Consider the following 21,418-nt stretch of genomic DNA (forward strand, 5'->3'; position numbering starts at 1 on the left):
TACAAAATCTTGGCACCAGAGGCTTGCTTCTGGGAGAGAGAAATTACATCACCATGAAGTGCTGCTGTTCCACAAGAACAAAATGCTATAGCCTTCAGGAGTGTTCACCAAACTTAAATGTGCAGCGGCTGTACCCTTCAGGGAAAATTTTAAAAAAAACAAACAACTATTGTCAGGGGAAAACTCACGAACTAAATGAATGACAAAGTATTAAGCGTACATCATTGCTAGCTATTGCTACCACTTACTTCTCATCTGTGAGGTATGTGGAGACAATGATGTTATTATAACATCATTGTCCATGTTCTCCACCCTGGAAAACACATAGTCAAATACAGCACTTCTTTCCCAGAACACTGATTTCCAGTCCTACAAATTTGCATTTCTACAGAGCTGTAAACTCACAAAACAGAATGTAGAAGATAACAGCAATAAACTCTTCCTGAAGTCAACACAGTGTAGGAAACCTACCTAATCTCAGATCTATTCTACTTTGGCTTGAAAAAAATAAAAGTCCATTCATATCTAAGATTAAAAACTTCTGCTGTTTGGGTATTCCGTTAAAGTTCATGGGAATGATTCAATGCCAGTGTATTTTAGAGGACAATTCTGCTTACAGGGCAGGCAAAAACAATTGGACCTCCCATAGCAAACTTCATATCTGTCATCCCAGAAGGCAACGATGGTATAAGCTACCTATGTTATAAATAAATAGCACATGAGTAAAGGAGGGGACAGTTAGAATAGAAACAGCACTTTTCTGATCCCTGCATCTCTACAGCTGATACTAACAAAAACATGGTTAAAGAATGAGTCATAGACAAAAAAGGCCGCTACCTCCTGCAGACAGCATGCAAAAAAGATCATTAAGAGTATATGCAGTAGGGTAGGGTTAAGTCTTAGAACAGCTTGCCTTTCGTAGGTTTAGAATAGATTTAATTGGCTAACTTTTTATACCAACAAAGAGAAATACATGTATCCCAAATGCAATTAACCCATAATTATGGAATTTGGGACTCATATGGAGTACAGCTACTGATGCAAGTTGGCTTTGATTCCGGCAGTCCCCCATAGATTTACTGAAATAGAAGTATTGTGCTGCTGCAGACAGCATTAACTAGCTCGGAGTAAATGAATGTGAAGAATAGTATTAAATGAGCATTAAAAACTCAAGGAGGGGACTGAACCCCTTTACTTTGGTAACATTGTGATTTACACTTTTCAGGATTACCAAAAAAATTGATTTTTTGATTGCTGTGGATGGTGGATGAAAATGAGTGATCATATGACCCAAGTGCCAACCATTGAAAAACGCTGTAATAGTCACTGGATGTTTATTTTTTTTGTTTGTTTTATATGTAAAATGTGAATGCAATTTTAGTAACTGAAACTGAGGTTTTATTAACTTCTTTTATAATAAATTTTTTAAACAAAACAGCAAGATTGCTTTTTCTGGTTTGCTGTTTCATTACTTCGACCCATGCTTTGAGGTATTAATTCCATAAAAAGACACTTGCTGGCTACAGATTTACACAGCCTAATTTTGCAAAGCCTTTATGCTGAATCATGTGCTATCCTGTATAGATGCAAAACTGCATAACAAGGAGAAAAACTGCAAATACAGCCTTTTCACCTGGAGCTTAAGTATATATGTCTGATGTGTAATACATGCTGGAAAAACTGTATCATTGTAAGAGAAGGGCAGAATTCTTTTTTTAATATGCCAGTATAGTAACGAGTGAGTTTGCCTGTGCTCTCATTTGACACGCCTTAAGACTTTCAAAGGACACATCTACTATATTGAAAACAATATGATGCATAGATTGAATGTGAAGTTGTTTCTTTTACGCATTCTAGTCTTCCAGGAAAAGTTATCTGAGAGCGCATATAAATACTGTTTTCTTCACAGCCTCAAGATTGCAATAAATGATGGAGGGAGATCCAGCTGGGAAAACTATACCAGCCCTCCTGTCAACCTGTGGCTGTTGAACATTTCATAGTGCAGATACTGTGCTCAGCTCTTCAAGTTGCCTGACTTCCAGCATAACTGTGTTACAAAGTGGCTGCTGGGCAACCAGACTTCTTCAATGGAAAGAAACAAGCCAGTAGATGCTGTTGATGCGCAGCCTAACTGCGTGCCCACCCCTGTTGTGCAGTGGATCTCAGGGATACCCGGTGAGCCATTGTCATTTTCCCAGTTGTGACCCTCTTTGAGCATTCTGTTTTTTAATGTATATGGCAAGTATATTAGCAGAAGAGTTAAAGTTGTAGAGGACTAGTAACCATCATCTTGCTGCTGAAATAACTCCATTTACTTGTACCATCAGCCAACTTGGAAATACGTTGGCCTTAAAGGGGCAGCAGTTGCTACTCCCTCAGTAACGTACTGTGTTCATGGCAATATCCTACTGTGTTTCTGGTTGTTGGTGAGTGAAAATTAAATTTCTACGAAGACCTAAATGATAATGTTATATCATGAATGTTTTCTCTATACTAGTTATAGCAGGTTTTTTATTATCTGTGTAATCACAGATCATCCTGAGTGCAGGCTGAAGGACTAAGAGGAGAGCTGCAGTCCTACCTCGGGCAGGGATAGGTTTAAAAAATATGTTAATCTCGATAGGGAAGAGAGAGTTAGGAGTACTGTAAATTTTTTTTTTTTTTTGCATTCAGCTTCTCTAGAGCAGCATTCTGACTGGATTTCAAAGTCCTGAAACATTCAGCCACTAATACAGGTACAGAATCTTTCAGTGAGTATACTCACGCCTAACTCTTGAGCATAACAAATAGAGCTTGTATGGCAGTGGCAATTTTGTGTTGTACCAGCTCTGCTGTGAGAGTTACTTCATTCCCTTCTTGTCAAACACAGCATATGCCTAGACCACACCCTGGCCTGAAGGGAACCTTTTCCAGTAGAACAAGGAGCAATCCTCCAAGCTGCTATTGGCGAAACTTGTCAAATAGATACTGGATTTGAGCATTTGTTTACTGTGCTCTGTAGGAGAGGTTGAAAAGAGGACATTGAGCATTTTGTAACCTATGCTGCTGACCTGTGTGCTTCCAATCATGTGTCTACCACAGAAGACTTGAATTAAAAAAGCAGTGCTCCTATATAATAGAAGGTCAGGAACCATTCTCTTCCAAATCCCACACTGGAATTCATTTGTCATACTGTGCACTGCAGGTAAGGCTGTTGTGTGCTGTGAGTGTATATAGCAGCTCATCGTGTCTTGACTTCATCTGTGTTCGTGAACGAAGCCTTCTGTGTCAGGGACTAAACTTACTTTGCTCTTAATGGTGGTTTTGTGCATACCTTAAGTGTACATACACCACAGAGTAAGATAAGATTAGAAAAAACATCAGCACAATATTTTCTTGATTTCAGGCTTTTGGATAGTTTGACTTAACTCTTTTGACTTAGGTCAGAACTCTGGAAGAAGCATTTGTGACTACTGCTGACTATCAATTACTATGCAACTGGTTAAATACTGCTTAAATTTGTAGCTAGCTTACCTTGCAAGCTTTCTGTCATGCTAACGATGCTTCAGCTTGGACAATCTGTTTTATCACACCAGCACATTAAATATATAACTGTTGCAACCTACTTGGCTTCTATTAAGATTAACAGTGGTTATGTCTTGAGCTTGCAATATGTGTGCTTATGTAATTGTATAAAGGCTTATCTTGTACACTTGTGCAAACTGGAACTTAATCTAAATGCCTTCTCTCTTGGATTGAGACAGTTTCCCTGCCCTCATCACTTTTTTTTTTAATTGTGAGCCACTTTCAGACCTACTGGAGTTTGAGTAACTTCTGTGGATTGTACTGATATTACTTATATAATTTAATAAAGCCTTTTTTTTCCCTTTCTATGTTGCCACAATAAAAGCAGCAAAACTCACTGTAAGAACACACAATATAGAAAGGGAACGTGCTCTCTGTTCTAAACAAAACTGATTTTGTTTTCTCACAGAGACTGGGGTTACTTGTGATAACATGGAGAGGCAAGACTCCTAGCTGTCATGTCTTCATCTCATCTCCTTGATTCTTCATTAGTGCCAACACTGTATGATCCCTCCAGCCTCTATGCTCTTTTGACAAAGAAGTTTAGAGCCAGGATGCGGTGTAACACTGCTGCTTTGCATTTGTGGTATGTTCTTATCTATGGTATAGCCTCCATACTGTGAGCACTCCAGGCAGTTCTGCTAGTTCTTTGCTTCTACTAGTGTTTGTTCTTGGTTTTGTGACTGTTCCTGTTCCTGCATATGCACTATTCTCTTAACTCTTGCTTGGCCACTTCTTCTGGTGTATGGTCACTTATGCTCCATGTACACCAGTATGATGATTCCTTTACAAACCTCTAAAATCGTAGCAGGTTTCACCTGACTTCATATTTATGTGCTTCTCAGATAGAAGGGAGGAATTACTACAAGAAAGCTGTGGTTTAGGTTGTTTTTTATTGAACCCCCTCCACTTCCCCTTGCATTTCATACTGGATTATATCAACTCTGTCTGAGGTAAGGTATTCTCTCCACGTGGCTGTAATAAAATCACAGGATAAATCAGGGATAGGTCTAAGTTTAGTTTGACTGGTTGAGATGGGGAGCTTCTCAGAGAGCTAAATTGAGTTCTTTGAACACTCTTCACAGACTGTAATGACGTGTAGTAGTATGAGAGGATGTGAAAGAGACATGTATGGCTGTAGCTCTTCAGGGCATGAGAGACAGTATTGTGTAAGATAACCTTATATTGATTCTTCTCTTCCCAAAGGCCTGATGGGTATTAGATTTATTCTCTCTATAACCCATCACCACCAACTGGAAGGCACCAGCAGCAGCTCTGTTATTGCTAGCTTGAGAACTCCATCTTGCATTTCTCTTAACACATCTCAATCACTGGTGCAAACTTCATTCATCTTTTTTTGTATCTCTTTGTCAAGCTGACCCAAATAGAACTGGGATAAAATATAAGTTTTGATGCTATTGAAATATCCTCGTGTCATCTCTGTGTTCAGTTCTAAGTTTTTTAATTTATTTTTTACTCCATTTGTGAGAAAGTCATTCAGCAAATAATTATTTCTTTTTAGAAACCCTTATTCTTTCAAACAGTTACTTAAGGAGTTTCTGTCTTCCTTCAAAGAATTGAATCTGCAGACTGGCAGGCAGGTTCTGTGTGAGAATGTCCTGAAAAACTTGCTGTGTAGTCAGCACAGAGGCTGCCAGTGTTGTGACTATTTCTTCTAGTGCAGTCAGTTCAAACTTTACCCAGAAACCTGCATACAAGCAGCATTCACCACTGCGATAAAAACAGAATGGTATGCAAGGAAAGGAGGAGGAGAAGGCGGCATTTTGCTCTTAATTAACATGTGTAATGGAATGTGGTATATTGCTTACTCCAGGAGAGTTGTGCCACTTTAGTAGGGATGCTGGCAGTTGCACTGACCTGACTTTGAAAACAGAATGTGGACTGTGTGCTTCGTTTTTGAAAAACCTCCAGTTTGGGTCAGACTGGTAGGCAGGTACCTTCCAATAGTACTTAGGCCATCCATCAAGCTTAACTGCAGGAGTTCAGATGTTGATATACATTCAGACACATTTTTCCTGCCATCGGAGGTAGTGTCTGTTAGATACATGAAGCAGGTAGTCAGATGCAGTAACAATTTGAACTGTCTTCCTGATACTTGTTTTTCTGAAAGTCCTTGTTCTGCCAGCTTGGAGCTCCTGTGAGGATGGGAAACTGGCCTGACTCTCAGCATGTAGTTTATGCCTGCATTACTTCATATTCTTGAATAAGACCCTTTACTTTGACCTTATTTAGTAACCTGGGGGCACGCACGTTTTCTCTTTTTCATCTGTCACTCATTAACTCCAGTAAGGGTAAATAAGGCAGCACCAGACTCCCAGCTGCTGGCTGCTTACCTCAGTGTCAGAAATGTGTAAATGTGGCTGGGAACTCTGCTGTCTCCTACGAGCACAATGTGTCCTTAGTGCCACCAGAGTTAAATGTCTATGACAGTTATTTGTAAGGTGAAGGCATTAAGTAACCTGAGATGTCATTAATTAAAATCTGATTTAGGAATTAGAAGTTGGACTGCATACACTTAACAACAGGTCAGAAAGAATGACATTTATAACTGGTTGTACATGGTACTGGGCTAAAAAGTGTCAATAAAAATGTGCAAATGCATCAACTGTAGAGTTCGGTACACAGCTATGTATTGCTATCATAATGTAGTTTGGTTACAAAAGTTACCTATGCAGAAAGGTTTAATTGTTGCACCTCACTAATAGACAATGCAGGTTTTAATCTATGTTAAGTTAGAGTTGCAGTGGGGGAAAAAAAAATAAGCAGTTTATTAGGCTATAATTCTTTAAAATCTTTATTATGCAAATTTGTCTGGAAATGCTGTTTTTTTGTGTAAAGATTAAAATCTTCAACTACTATGAAGTGTTTTGTTACAAATCTAACAAGCAATGTAAAACAATCTGATCAGAATCTAACCAAACTTGACTACTTAAATGCATGGACCTTTTTTCCTTTTATTTTTTTTAATTATAACTCCTACCTGCTAGAAAAGATGTGTGAGTTACGGGTCACTAACAAAGATGTAGTGAGTGATACCACCGTTTGTTGTTATGACCAACCTGATGTTCTGGAAAGACTGGTTACACATGTGTACCTGGCCGCACATGCACAGGCAATCTCTGTTCCCACCCCATCTCAGAGATTTGTATTTCAGGTGTCTCTTTGTTTGCAGTAGAGCCCTTGCCTTGCTTCAGCAGATCTCCCAGTGCTTTCTTTTCTGTTACGGTTGCTTTGTGTGTCCCTCCCCTTCAAGGCTGTATGTAGATACTGGATCATACGATTAGAGCAGCAACAAATGCTACACTGTGTAAGAATCTTAATGGATGCCAAGCCAACGGATTCTTTTCCTGAAGCTGCTGGTGGGAGATACTTCCAGCCCCTAGAGCCACTGACTGCAGTGTGAAAGTTGAGCTCCTATGAGCTTAAACATCAAACAACAACACAAAATTTAGATGTTTTTCAAAGTGTCGGTGAACTCTGGAGCCATTATTATAATGCTCCTTTTTTCCCTTCCTTACAAAGATGCAAGTAAGATGTAACAGCCAAGATTTCAGTGCCCTCATCAAACACGGGAATGGGATACGCCTTGCCCTTGGGCTTCCTGCCCTCAGCCAAGTACTAAAACAGGTGAGATGCTGTGGCTGCTAACAGCACGCTTTGTGTCAGAGTGGGCTGTTCCCAGCTGCTTTTTGTCAGGTCTACAGGCTGGGCTACGTTGTGCTGTGGGTACTGGTCCCAACATGGTTCCTAGATATGCTGGCTTCTGAAAGATTTCCAAAGGAAGTCCTTGGCTACCTAGGAGGATTTGGAAAGAAGTGCTCTGTCATCCCCAAGAAACTTTGAGTTACCAGGTGGTGGTGCATATTTCAGAAAAAATTGACTTCGTGGCCTGCAGCCATCTGGACTGTGAGACGGGGATGGTCTTTCAGTCACTGACAAGTAAAACTGCTGGGTGTTGCAGAAATTATTTTTACTGTCTATTCACACTCTTGCGTGGAGCTCCCTTTAACTGGAATACCTTTTCCACAGGACACTGTTCCAGCAAACATCACAGCAGTTAGGTCATTAGCTATGTAAAAGGTCCCATTTGGACTTGAGTGGTTGTTTCCAGAACATGTGCATGAGCATTGACACACATTTCCCCACCTTCCCATAACCATGTTTTTGACGGGTGTCTAACTCCTAGGCTCAAGCAAAATACACATTTACCTAAAAAGCGAATTCAAATCTCTTATATTTTAATAGGCATATAAAGTGTAAATGTATGCTATAAAAATGAACTAATTGTATGTGTCACCACAATTGATAGATTTTGGTTTTGTTTTCTTTCTGATCACATTTACGTTTGGAAAGGTATTATGTATTTCATTCATTTCATCTGAAACATGGCCAAGTGGTAAAGTTTTTTCTCCTCATCACATGCAGCCTTTTTGCATTCTTCTTGTTGCCAGTTGATGAAAACCAAAATCTCTTTAATTACTGAAAAAACATGGAATTACAGAACAGTAAAAGCATCGTTCCCAGTTGCAGCTTCCTTTCATAAGGTGTGAACAAAACGGCACAATTCCTAATATTCTTACAATAAAATATGGTGATCTGGTTTATACTGTGCGAGTCCTGAGGAAGCACAGAGTCCTCAGGTATTCCTGCTAAGTTATGATTTCCCTGTGTGGTGCCAAAGAGCCTTTTGCTTCATCACTAACATCTTTTGAGTACTCTATAGAGCTGGTAATATTGCATTCTTTTCACAGCAAAGGGGAACAGTGAGAGTCCCTGTTTCTACATAATCCCTGTAGAAATGACTTGGGCATGGGTGAAGTGGATACACGCAAAGGTGCAACATCTGCGAGTGAAACTACACTTGGGATCCAAGTGTAATGGCTTTCCTGCTAGCTTCAGCGAAGCTGATATGCCACCAGAAGGTTACAAGTGCATAAGAAACAAGGTCAGATATATTGTAGGCAGAGTTTTGTAGGCTGCTCGAAGGTAGGTGGCTCAAAGTGACGTGTCTGGGGCTTCAGGCTCTGCTGTGCTGCCTGCATACACACTGAGAGAGGAAATTGGCTTGCTCCCAGGGCACAACTGGCTCTTAACAGTGTTTTTTCTGGAAAAAGCTGTGTAGTTACAACTTCTAACCAAGCACTTCCGTCCCTGCTTTCCTTGCTCTCCAGCACATGAACTGTGACCAGAGTTTGAAGTCCATTCCTGGGTACCCCTCAGGTGTCCTGCGGGGCCCCTTGATGCCTCCATTCGGCCTCTCACCCCCCTGTGTCACAAGCTCCGGCTGCATAACCTTTGGGGCTGGCGCAGGTCTGTTTTCTCCTGTCCTGACTAATTAAATCTCTGTAAATCAGTGTTGCTAGAATTCCTTATATGAAGGAAGGCCAAATCTTCTTGCCTTTCTCAGTTGAAACTATGGATTTCCCATCAGATTTCTGAATGCCATGAATCAGAATTAGCTCCTCCTCGAGGAGATGCTCTTTACCCTGCCAACAGGGTAAAGAGGCAGGAATTACTGGCTGAAGATTTCTGGCTGGTAAATCAGATTAGGGGACTGCAACAGCCATTTCTGATTTCAGAATCTACGTTTGATGGGTAAACCTTATTCTAAATGCGTGGATAGTTTCAGAGTGACAGTTCTGTTCACGCAGCAGCATCTGCTCATTGCTTAGCTGTTAGCCTGCTCAATCCTTGCCAGCAACGCAGCAGGGAAGTTCAAGAATGTCTAGTGACATTTTTTTTTTTTTTTTTGATTTAAAAAGCCACAGCATACACCCCAAAGCCCTGGGTTGTTCTGGCCTACTGACTGGCAAGTCTGTTACAGATCTCCATTGTTTTCTTCAGTGCAGAAGCTAGGCTCATTTGTTTCAGTGATAAGAGTGCTGGCAGGAACAGACCTGCGTGGAGCTGCGTTCCCCGCCCACTGAAGGCTTGCTGCTATCAACACAAAGCATGAAGCTAATCTGGGAGTGCTGAGGAGGGGCAGCACCATGAGCTAACACTTCGGGTTAGGCACCGGATGTGAGCTGCTAAATTAGCGTGCATCCCTGGGGTGCTGCAAGGAGTCTCCAGTGATGTGAATTTGAAGCACGGCATTAACCTGGACAAAGCTCGGTCTCTTACCAGCTCCTGTTAGCTCATCCAGCTCCTCCTGTCGCTGTCAGAGACTGGGATACAGCTGGTCCCCCACGCTAGTTGAGAATATGAAGAGTGACCCAAAGCAGTAAAACACTGCACTGTGTGAGTCAAGGTTTTTCTCTCCACCACCAACCTCCTGATATGCTGACGCTTGCACTCTTCCACCGCACCCATATGTCACCTTTATGCAGCCTCTTCTTGTAAGACAGTTTATTTTTAAATAAAACCTCAGATTCTCTTTCATGTTTTGATTTAATTTTGCAGATGTGGAAATTAAGCCATGCCTGACCAGTCAGCTTTTTGTGATTGTACAAGAAGTCTGGAACAAAAATAGAAAAAGAACACATTTTTGCTTAGTTCTTACTATTCTGTGTATTGCCGTGTCTCAACCACATGCTTCAAGAACCTGACTGTGTTTCAAAGTTAAAAATAACAGTGGTTTTCTACAGCCAGCCACACCGCTCTCCTGTACACTGTTCAGTCCTTGATTCCTTCCCTTCGGCCCTGTCTTTACAGAGAGGGGCTGTAAATTAGAGAAGTTGTGCTTAGACTCAGCCCTGACCCGAGGAGTCCTCACTTGAGGTTGTGGCTGATGATGCTCCTACAAAGTACGGGTCTCAGCTGCACTCTTGCCTAGGGTTCTGTAGGATCAGTGCGAGCTGGTGTCCTTTGCCATCCGACTGACAAAACTGATCTTATGACAGGGGTAAATACTACATCTCTAACTAGTATATATGGACGTCAGAGCGCCATCAAAAATAAAGCACCTGTCTGCCTTCCATAAACTACACCCTCAGAGTAATTCTGGGCTTTTCAGTCCCCAGCAGAACACCGAATTATGTGACACTGGTTCATCACATGACCTGCTTTTTCTCCTAAAATACCAAATTTCTGTTTGTTTGCACACAAAGGGAAAGAGGAAGGGGTTTTACACAATACATCCTGCAATCCATACTGATTTCCTTTTTGGTCCATAAATCTGTGTTACCTACACATACACACAGTACAATAGCCTGTAGTCACAGAGTTCCTAAGACTAGTACTTTAGTTTTAAAATGCCTTAAATATTTATCTTAAATGTTATAGCATGGATATACATGGAGGCAACAAAGCAAACAAAACAAGGGAGTCTTCCCACAGAGAACCCGATTGCTACCACTGTTGGCTTTGTTTGCAAAATAACCTGAAATCACACAAGAAGCTGAGTTATCTAGGTAATAGCCCAATGAGAGGAGAAGCATTACTGGACCTGGCACTCACCACCCTGGATGAAATAATAAAAGAGGTCAAAATTGAGGTTCTGCACATGCAGTGGAAGCAGGGGTATGTGGCCTGGGAAGCATACGGGGATGTCACCCAGATGTACAGGGAAATGATCAGGAAAGCCAAGGCACAGTTGGAGCTGAAGCAGGAAAAGGTTGCAAAGAATAATAAGAAGGGATTGTACAGGTATATTAGCTAGAAGAGGAAAGGCTAATGAGGGTACGCCCCCCAAAATAAACCAGAAGGGTGAACTGGTGACAACAGACATGGGGAAGGATGAGGTACTCTGCAACTTTTTTTGGCTCAGTCTTCACTTTTCCCACAACTTTGCAGTCTCTCAAGGCCCTGAGCATCAAGGCAGGGACTGGGGGAACAAAATCCTTCCCGCTGTGAGTGAAGATTGGGTTTAGGATCACCCAGTGAAACTGAACAGGTACAAGTCTACAGAGCCCTGTGAGGTCATAGAACCACAGAATCATTAGGGTTGGAAAAGCCCTGCAAGCTCATCTGGTCCAAACATCTCCCTAACACCAATGTCACCCACTAACCCATGTCCCCATGCACCACGTCCAACCTCGCCTTGAACACCCCCAGGGATGGTGACTCCACCACCTCTCTGGGCAACCCGTCCCAATGCCTGACTGCTCTTTCTGAGCAGAAATGTCTCCTCATTTCCAACCTGAACCTCCCCTGGCGCAACTTGCGGCCATTCCCTCTAGCCTTATCACTGGTTATCTGTGAGAAGAGTCTGACCCCCAGCTCCCCACACCTTCCTTTCAGGGAATTGCAGAGAGCAATGAGGCCTCCCCTGAGCCTCCCCTTCTCCAGACTGAAGGCCCCCAGTGCCCTCAGCTGCTCCCCACGGGACTTGTGTTCCAGGCCCTTCACCAGCTCCATAGCCCTGCTCTGCACCCGCTCAAGCACCTCGATGTCCTTCTGGTAGTGAGGGGCCCAAAACTGAACACAGCACTCGAGGTGCGGCCTCACCAGAGCAGAGTACAGGGGGACGATCACCTCCCTGCTCCTGCTGGCTGCACTATTCCTGACACAAGCCAGGATGCCGCTGGCCTTCTTGGCCACCTGAGCACACTGCCAGCTCATGTTCAGGTGAGCATCGACCAGCACCCCCAGCTCCTTTCCCCTGCACAGCTTCCCAGCCGCCCCGCCGCAGCCCTGTAGCGCTGCAGGGGCCGCGCACCCCATGCTCCTGAGGACCCTGCCAGGCGGAGCTGCCAGCCCTCTCCCCACCGCCCTTCCTCCCCCGCCACCACCGGACCCTGGCCGTAACACCCGCCTGACGCCGCTGCGCCCTGGGGCCGCCCCGCAGGTGCACGCAGCGGGCCGGGGGCTGGGGGCTGCGGGCCCGCACCTGCCGCGGGGCTCCCCGCCCCGAGCGGGCTCCCGCGGGCCTCGGGAGCCGCCGCTCCCTGACGACAGCGGAAGGCGGGCGGCGGGGCCGGGCCGAGGGCGGTGGGCAGAGGCGGTGCGGCCCCGCCCGCCGCCGCCGCGGTGCCCTGCGCGGCCCGGCCCAGCCCAGCCCAAACCCGCACCCGCATGGGCTGAGGGAGGCAGCGAGGGGCCGGGGGGACGGGGACGGGGACGGGGCCGGAGCCGGAGCCGGAGCCGGAGCCGGGATGTCCGCGCCCTGCTGCGCCGGCCAGGTAGGGGCGCGGGGCTTGGGGGCAGCCCCCGGGGGCTCGGAGCTCTCCGTTGTGCTCGCGGGTCCCGGCAGCCGCTGGCGCTGCCTCGAGCCGTAAGGGTCGCCCTGGGCTCGTCCCTGCGGCTCTGAGGAGGTGCGGGGCGTGAATGAAGGGCGGCTGAGCCTGCCCGTCCCACGGGCCCCCTGCAGCTCGCCAAGGAGCACGGGTGGGGGCAGCGGCTGCGTGGGGCAGCGCTGCTGCTCGGGTGGGTCTCGGGTCCTATGGGAGCGGCTGAGGGAGCTGGGGGTGTGCAGTCTGGGCAGGAGGAGGCTCGGGGCAGACCTCATTGCTCTCTGCAGCTACCTGACAGGAAGGTGTAGGGAGCTGGGGTCGGCCTCTTCTCACAGGTAACCAGTGATAGGACCAGAGGGAATGGCCTCAATTTGCACCAGAAGAGGTTCAGGTTGGAAATGAGGAGACATTTCTGCTCAGAAAGAGCAGTCAGGCACTGGGACGGGTTGCCCAGGGAGGTGGTGGAGTCACCGTCCCTGGGGGTGCTCGGGAGAAGGTTGGACGTGGTGCTTGGGGACATGGTTCAGTGCTGACATTGGTGTTAGGGAGATGTTTGGACCAGATGATCGTGGAGGTCTCTTCCAACCCTAAAGATCCTGTGATTCCTTGGCTGCTGTTTCACACACATTCTGGCAGCGCTTGAAGCAAGGTTTAGCCCTCCTCAGTCTTTTCCACAGCATGGAAAGAACAAAGTGCTGGCAGTAGGCACAGCTATGGGGGTGGTTCGTGGCTGTTCACATCTCGTTGCTTTTTTGGTGTACCTCCTGGAGAAGTATCTTAAAACTAGAAGGACAAAGCTGTCATGAGGACCATGTGCTGAATGGCATGGATTCAGCATGACTGAACTGTGAAGGTTTCTTAGAGCCACTCTCAGTGTGCCATGTAGTAATATCTAGTAGTAATGTGTTTTATTGACACTGATGCGTCACTGTGGAGTCTGGAGAGAAGCTGAACTCCTTCGTGATGTTGGAGCCTAAGCAAAAGCCCTAACCATGCAGTCATTATTATTATTATTGCAGAATTATGCAATACCCTGGGGAGATGTATTCTGCTGGCTCAAACATTATTTTTGATGTAAGACTTATCTGCGCTAAATACGGCATATTGCTGGGCTTGTACCAGCACACTTAGCGTGGATAACCTTTTTATATACAGATTAAGATGAAAAATGACATAAATCATGCTTCAATAGTGTACAGTGTAACTTTTTGAAAAGGAAAAATGGTCTTTGAGTTCACAGCTAGATGAGTTCCAACCTTGATGGAGGGGAGGCTGTTATTCCTGCGTGTTCATTATATTAAACGAGAAGGAGTAGAAGTTCTTTCTCTCTCAACTGAACTTCTTCAGGCATTTTACAAGTACTGTTAATCAAGCTGAAAAACTGAGGAGGAATTTGGCCTCTCTTTAAACATTCTGCAGGATGTAACCGTCCCTACAGAAACAGCAATGATATGCTTGAGGAGAGATGGGACCTTATACAGTGAGTTCTGAAAAACAGCCCTTACGCTGGTCTCTCCTTTTGGCCTAAGAAATGCTGGTTTAATGTGCGTGATATCCCATGGCGTTTGTTTTGTTGGAGTGTTGTAACAACAACAGAAAAAAAAAAAAAGTGTTTTTGGCCTGCGTGTCTCTGCCTTGCTGTGTTTCTCTGGGTCTGCTCTCCTAGAAGTGACTGGGAACTTCAGCGTCCTCCTCGTGAGCTGTGAAAGTGCTGATATCAAAGTTTTCTTGCGGGTTAACATCCCTTGACTATCAATTTTCTCCATTCGTAATGCCAGCAAGTTTTCCTGATGTGAAGCAGACAAGGAGTTATCAGTTCTTTTGGGCTTGGACCAAGCTGTGCTGAACATCTAGCCGATGATGCCTGTCTGAATAAATGCATTCAGGTTCCTCGGCCCAGATTCCTGTTGTTAAAGGAATGGCTGCCAAAATTCAATGTCCTTTGGTTATGCTGATTTTGCACTAACAGAAGTTATTTGAAATAATCTCAATTAACGTTACTGTGCGACTTGCATCCTTGCCAAGTAGACCATGGGAACTTACTCTGAAGGAAGCAAGCCTCTGTCTTGGTCATTTATAAGCTCTAATTTTTGCCACTGTTTTTTATTGTGCAGCATGCAAACCTATTTGGCAGAAAATTGTAATTTTTAGGTGTTTGTGCTGTAATAGGCTTGCTAATGTTTCTTTTGCTAGCATTTCTTTGGTGGACCTATTTTCAGAATGCAGAGTGAATACAGTCTAGCTTGGGCCTCCACAATGCTTTTGATTACATAAAAACATCTGCTTAAATTGACAGGAAACAGGATTTTACATTTGGCTTTTCTTCAGTAGTTATTCTCAAGAGAATAAAGTTGAGATCATGGTTAAGAAAAGCAGCTGTTGCGGAAAATCTTTATTACAATGAATATGTTTTTTTCCAGAGTTAAATAAATGTAATTTAAATTGTTAGCATTTAGTTTTTAGGGGGCAGTATGCTCCAACTGGCTTGTTCAAGAAGATGGATTTTTCAATTAGAACTGGTAGTTATTAAAGCTTATAAAGCATTCAAAGCTATTTTTGTAGGTCTGTTAAATCTCAAGTGCTTTCTTTAGTGCTGTTCAGCACTTAGAAGTCCTATAATGTAGTAAATGAAGTAAGATGTGCCACGAGTAGAATATCAGATTTTTATTTTATACCCAGACCTCTAATGCTGAGGGTTTAAAAAACAAAAATATGAAAAAAGCCCTATTTAAAGTCATGGCTTAGGCCAGCCTCAGACTGATGGGGTTGGTGGTCTGTGTGGCAGGGGAAGGAAGTGTGCTGGGGCCACCAGGCTGTGCAGTGCTGCCTGGTTGCATCTGCAGGCCCAGGAGGGGTTTGGCAGGCCCAGGAGGGGTTTGGAAGCCCCATCCCCTTCATCCCTTCACGGGGAAGGCTGCGAGGGACAGCTCTGTCACCTCAGCCTGCCTTGTCCCCAACCTGGGCGCTGAGGATGCTGTGGGCTTGCTGCTGGCTCTGCTCCTCTTGGAGCTCCCCAGGTGATGCCTTGCCTGCTAAAAATGGTCTCACTGGGTGAGGCTTATTATGCTAAGCCCAAACCACAAGCTTAACCAATTTTCTTTTTTTTTCCTTTCTTTTTTTTTTTTTTTTTTTTTCACCAGTGCACCTTATCCCCCTCTCCCAGCTGCCTTTCCACACCCCTCTGTTTGTCCCCACCGCCACTGCCGCAGGTGGCTGAGGAGCAAGCTAGCTGTCCGAGGTCTGGCTGGGAGCACTGTAGTGTACTCCACTTAAACACATCTATGAAAACCGGGGTGGGAAAAGGCTTTTTTCCCCATTTGCAAAAACGTGAGTTCTTGTTTTAAAACAAATGGTTGCCTGAACAGCTGAAGCAGCAAAGCCTGGTTTCCTACAGCTTTGAGCGCTGAGGTTGGTATCTCACGTTGATTTCCCCTTCCAGTAAGTACTGCAGCCTTGTGTTTGTGCAGGGTTGAGAGATCATTTTTCTCTGCTAGCCCTTTTACCTGTTTTCATGGAAATAGTAAGAAAATAATATCATTGAGGCCCCGTTGCCCTCTCATAGCTGGATAAAATTTCCTGATGGACCCAAAGGCGTTTGGAAAGGGAGGTGCCAGCTACCAAAAGACAGCGAGGTCATGTAAGTTTTCTATTATTTGGCGCTTGCATTGCTGGGTTGAGTTCAAACTAATTCTTTCTCTGGCACTGCCTAAGAGGCAGAGTATACTCTCTCATTCCTGCTTAGTCTCTCATTGATGCTTTACTTTGTTCAGCCTTTTCCCTTCACATCCTGTTTGTCAGTTGATTGCACTGGGTGTTTAAAGGAACAGCTTAAATACCCGTTCCCTACAGCTGTGGAGTGAAGGCAGTGTGAGAACAGACCCTCTGCCTTCAAAGTCAAGGTGATGCTTTTCTGTGGGAGGATTTAAATGCTACCGCTGCCTTTATTTTATTTGCAAGCACGGGTATTCCAGGGTGGATTTTTCATTGCTGAGCCTTGCAGTGCATGTGTTCGCAGTTGCCAGTGTGAGATGTTTGTGTTTCAGGGCAGTGACTGGGTGAAAGGAAAGCCCCTGGCTACGAGTGCAGGTGTAAGGTTGAGGTCTCACCTGGAGCCGGTCATCCCCAAAACCTCCTGGGTCCTTGGCTTAGCTGTGTGCAGATGAAATCCTTCTCACATCAGAGTTAATGGCACTCCCATTTCTTTCTCAGCTGCACGGGGCTGTAATAGGTCTTGACATGTTAAATGCCTGGCTTCCTGGGTTTCTGGGGCATGATGGACCATTACGACTACCGAATCTGACCTCCTGCGTTGTTCAGGTCACACAAGAAATAAACTTCACCATCAGCAATGGGAGTGTATTTGTGCTGAGGGTTTTCCTTGAGCTGAGTGCCGCGGAAGGAAAGCAAAGTAAAATCGCTGTGTCTCTAATTCCGGGTGCATGCTCTCGCTTCTCCTCTCCCAGCAGCAGATTTAGCCTTCGGCTAAGTGCAGGTGGTGCCTGAGTGCTGCCTTGTGCTGAGCCTGAGGCAGCTGGTGACAGGCAGACAGAGCTTTTGGGGTGACAGCAGCGGTGGGAGCGTGGCTCTGCCTTTGCTTGGAAGAGGGCCCCGACACACCTAGCAGTCTCGCTTTTGGTTTAATTCATCCTAACTAGGCGAGGACTGGTGTTTGCCGGTCCTGATTGGAGCTGCCGGCAATTAGAGATGGCACGTGCGCGAACATTTACAGGAATAAAAGAGTTCACAGCCTGAAAACGTGGAGTTTTGCCTTTCTTTTTCTGTACAACATGACTGACCCAAAACGTCTCAGTGTGTCATCCCTCAAACAGAAGCTGTTCGCAGTGTTTCCAGAAGAGACTCGTGTGTCTTTCCTTGGCTTTTTATGTTACGGTCACTGGCAAAGCAGCAGTTTAGGAACACTACTCAAGGCATTTCTGAAGAAGTTGCTGTAGCCGTGTTTTACAAGTGCTATTCAGAAAGCAGGAAATGGGAAGAGAGGAGCAGGCTCCGTGCGGAACCTGCCAGCCTGGAAGTGGGTGTGAAGTTGGCTGTTGTGACTGGAAGGTCTTTAGCAATGTTTCTGAAAGTTAGACGTTTTTTTATTTATTTTGATGTGGTGAGTAATAGTTAGCTTTCTGTACAAGTTTATTGGCTTCTGTCAGTTTGCATGAAGTGTTAGTATTTCTTCCCCATTCTCTTACCCCTGCAATTACAATTGTCTGATGTACGAGCTGGAGCAGCCTGCAGGTGAGAGGGCAGTGAAACGTGCAGTGGTGGGAGAGCACAGCCGAACTCATCACCCAGCAGAGGCAGCACCTGATCATCAGCGGGTCAGCACACAGCAGGGTCAGGATGTTCACTGCCTCACCAGTGCTTTCACGGGAGCACTGCAGGGCAGAGCCTTGCCCCCTCCGGGCTGTGTCCTGGGGAGAGGAGCGAGGTGCTGGGCTCTGCTCTTTGTATGTGGTGTAACAGTGCTGGTCCTGTGGCTGTGGCTTTGCAAAATGCGCTGTGGATTTGGGGATGCAGTGATACACATGCTAAGTTGCTGGGAGGAGACGTCTTAAGGCCTTCAGATGAGGAGCTTGGGGTGCTCAGTGTGGGCTCCTTCTTTGATGGACATGGAGAAAAGATGAGGTATTAAAAAGAGTGAGCTAGTGAAAGAAGCCTCACTGAGAAGCAGGGTCTGGGAACTGTAGCAGACAAATTAAATCTTTTTTTTTTTTTTTTTTTCTGTTTTTAATGAGATGTAAGTAATGACTAGGAGGGACAGAGTGCTCATCTCCTATGCTGTCAAATCCAGATGGTCTGCACTAAATTTAATAACTGGGAAATAGCTATACTACTGGGGAGCTGGGTGACGTGATGCATGCGACGCTCAGGTCAGACTAAACAATCGTCTTGAATTTTCCAAAATCATCAGGAGAAGAGCAGTCGAGCAGTCTTTAATTTAGAAATGTTGCAGTGACACTATTTGCTAATGTTGGGCTGAGTCACTGCTTAGTCCCGTTCGAGCACGGAGACAAAAGCTAATCATCCTCAGCCCAGTCAGCTGCTTAACTTTTTATCTGCCGGCGTCTGCCAGCAGCTTGCCCAGTTTCTGGCTATCGGCATGGCTGCCCTGGGTGCTGCTCCCTCGTTTAGGCTTGGGTCTGCTTCCTGCTGCTTGGCTGTTTGTCCATCCTGACCCACTGTGCAGGGCAGGAGCCTGCAGTTTGGGGCACGAAAGCCTCACCTCACCAGAAAGCAGTGTTAAGGCAGCGTCTGTGCTGGCCTGACACTTCTCTGAGGTCAGTTTTAATTTTGCACAGTCCACAGCGTGAGGCGTGCTTGTAAAAATAGGTTGCCAGTTAATGGGCTGGTGTGCTGGTCACAGAACCCGTGGCTAAAGCCGTGTGCTCGGTGCTTGCATGCTTCCTGCAGCTCTGCGAGGAGCTGCCTGGGTGTTTTCGGGAGACCTTGCCACTGACAGATCAGCGACTGCATTATCTGCAAGCCTTACGGCCCTGATCGTGCTGGTGGTCAAGTAATCAAACGGGGGATGGAAAACTAAGCCGTGGCCGGCCCTGGTGGAAAGAAGCCTCAGTGTGGCACATTCCTCAGCTCTGGCGCGGCCAGCACGCGGTCCCCCATCGTGCTGCCCGGGTGGTCGCATAGCAGGGAAGAAATGAAACGCTGTTAGGTCTTCATTTCATTTAAGAATGCACTTTTTTTTTTTTTTTTTTTTTTTTTCCAACAAACTCTTCTTTGGTTTAATTTTCTAGCATTTCAGCTGAAGTCTCCCAAAAGGAAGAGAGCTTTGTTGTGACAAGTTCAATACTTCCCTATGGCTTGTATGCTTTAAAAATACCATGGGCTATTTTGGGCAGCGAGCCCGAAACTCCTCGCGGACATACGCTTTGTTTTAATGGCTATGGAAAATATTTCCTACAACCTCTGAGATTTTTTTTGGAAGCATCGCTGGAAAATACCTTCTAAAAATGCCACGGTGTCTACAAAAGCAGTAGGCAGGACACATCCACTTCACTCCTCAGCCTTGTGTGTAAATAGCCGTGTGTGGGATTAACGTTACCATCCTGTCTAACTCCTCCTTGGATCCTGCAAAGCCCTGCACGTGCAGCAGGTGTTAAATACGTGTTGGTGGAGCCTTATTTGCAGGGAGCGCACGGCTCGTGTGCGTGTTGGCAAACCTGCTCTCAGCCTGTGGTGTCCTGCTGCCTCTCTCCCTCGCTAACCATAGCTGCTGCCCACGCTGGCATCGGATGGGAGCACACACTCACCCGCTCCTGCCTGTGCCCAGAAAGCGTTTGGCACCTGCTGGGGCAGCCTGTGCTGATCACTTCTGGTCCTGGCTGCGTGGATGTGGTGCTGTCTGTCCGTCTGACCTGGCAGAAGCCTGCTGCAGTCGTCCCAAATGGCTTGGCAGAAAGCCACCAGCGAAATGCCAGCTTGGAGAAGGTTTGGGCCAAAGCACACGGGAGTGACGTGAGGTGCTTACCTCTGCTCTCCCCTTGTACATGCGTGCTGTCCTCTCAGTTGATAATTGATAAGTCATTTTCACTTCCCTCCTTTGCCTTTTTTTTTTTTTTTTTTCTTATGCTGTCTGGTTCTTTTGTTTGGCCACCAACAGCAGCAGAAACAACTCTGTGGTGGTGGTGCAGGATCAGGAGCGGGTGGCTGCCCCGGGAGCAGGGCTGGGGGTACCTGGTGGCTCTGACACCACCCAGAGAAACACCTGCGTAGCTCTGCCTTCAGTATTTTTAACTGAATAACTTCCCACGCCACCGTCCACAGCTGCTGCTGCGAAACCGGTCAGATGAGCCACCCTCCAGACAGCCCAAACCGCTGCGCTGTGTTTTTGGGGAGGGCTCAGGTAAGCCAGCACTGCGTGCCCCGCAGCACCCAGCAGAGCAGATGGACGCCCCGCGCTGCGAGGGGAAGGCGGTGGGTTTGGGGAAATGTTTGTGGAAAGCATAAATATTTGTGCAGTGCCTGTAAATATTGCCAGACCCGAGCAGGGAGGAGATGTGAGTAAGCGTGGAGAGGGAGCCAGGGTGGCTGCGCGTGCTGATGCTGACTGCCTGACTCCTGGCTGTCTTTGCACCAGGGAGACTTAAAGCCAGAGCCCACTGTGCCTGTGGCAGCCTCCTGCCGGGACAGGCAGACTGCCCGCTGCTCTTGCCTTGGGCTTCCTGGGACTCAGGGCTCAGAGGGGTCACAGGACTCTGGAGGAGCTCTGTAGGTACGCACCAGGATTTTTGGGGCCTGTCTGCACACAGAGGTCACAGATCTTGGGTTGTCTGGTCTGTTTCTACTCAGAAAACTGCAAAGCATCTTTGTTCAGCAGAGCTCAGTCTTTGGAGGAGCTTTTGTTTAATGATAAGCTAGATCTATAAAAGATCCGTGGCGCTGCTTGCTGTTCTCACAGCCTGGTTGTTGCTTTTTTTTAACCTGCAGAGAATTTGTTGCTGGCTTACACCTATGCACCTGTCGGTCCCGAGCCCCTGGGCAGACCTCACAGCAGTCAGGAAGGCAGAGGGAGGTGAGAGGGAGGTGAGTTACGCCAGGGTAATGTGCCAGCACGCGGCATCAGAGAGATTGCACAGTTCAGCTGCACAGTAACACCAGCCTTTTAGGAGAACTCATTGCAGAGTTGAATGGTGAAGTCTTTCATCCAGGGATAACATCTTTGAAACCTCTCAGGTCAGTGGGTTGCTGCC

At 46.1% G+C, this 21,418-nt stretch overlaps 2 protein-coding genes across 25 annotated transcripts in view; both read left to right on the forward strand.

Annotated features, from left to right (window-relative positions):
• Positions 1-9,460, forward strand: part of CDK7 (cyclin dependent kinase 7) — a 33,117-nt gene extending 23,657 nt beyond the window's left edge. For 5 of the 24 annotated variants that reach the window (XM_084305356.1, XM_084305340.1, XM_084305353.1 and 2 more), the window contains 3 exons: positions 1,226-1,316; positions 1,910-2,175; positions 2,674-9,460. In XM_084305356.1, the coding sequence (XP_084161482.1) occupies positions 1,226-1,251 (26 nt within the window). In that variant the 3' untranslated portion in view covers positions 1,252-1,316; positions 1,910-2,175; positions 2,674-9,460. Of the gene's footprint in view, positions 1-1,225; positions 1,438-1,909; positions 2,176-2,673 lie in introns of those variants that run through there. The other 19 variants (XM_084305362.1, XM_084305348.1, XM_084305343.1 and 16 more) reach the window with 19 other exon arrangements.
• Positions 9,461-12,589: 3,129 nt separating this feature from the next.
• The window catches only part of SERINC5 (serine incorporator 5), a 39,436-nt gene continuing 30,607 nt past the window's right edge, over positions 12,590-21,418 (forward strand). Inside the window, exon 1 of the mRNA XM_084305506.1 lies at positions 12,590-12,647. Within this exon, the coding sequence (XP_084161632.1) occupies positions 12,621-12,647 (27 nt within the window). The 5' untranslated portion in view covers positions 12,590-12,620. The remainder of the gene's footprint in view (positions 12,648-21,418) is intronic.

The sequence above is a fragment of the Netta rufina genome, assembly GCF_964035555.1.
Source record: "Netta rufina genome assembly, chromosome: Z".
Classification (NCBI taxonomy): Eukaryota; Metazoa; Chordata; class Aves; order Anseriformes; family Anatidae; genus Netta; species Netta rufina.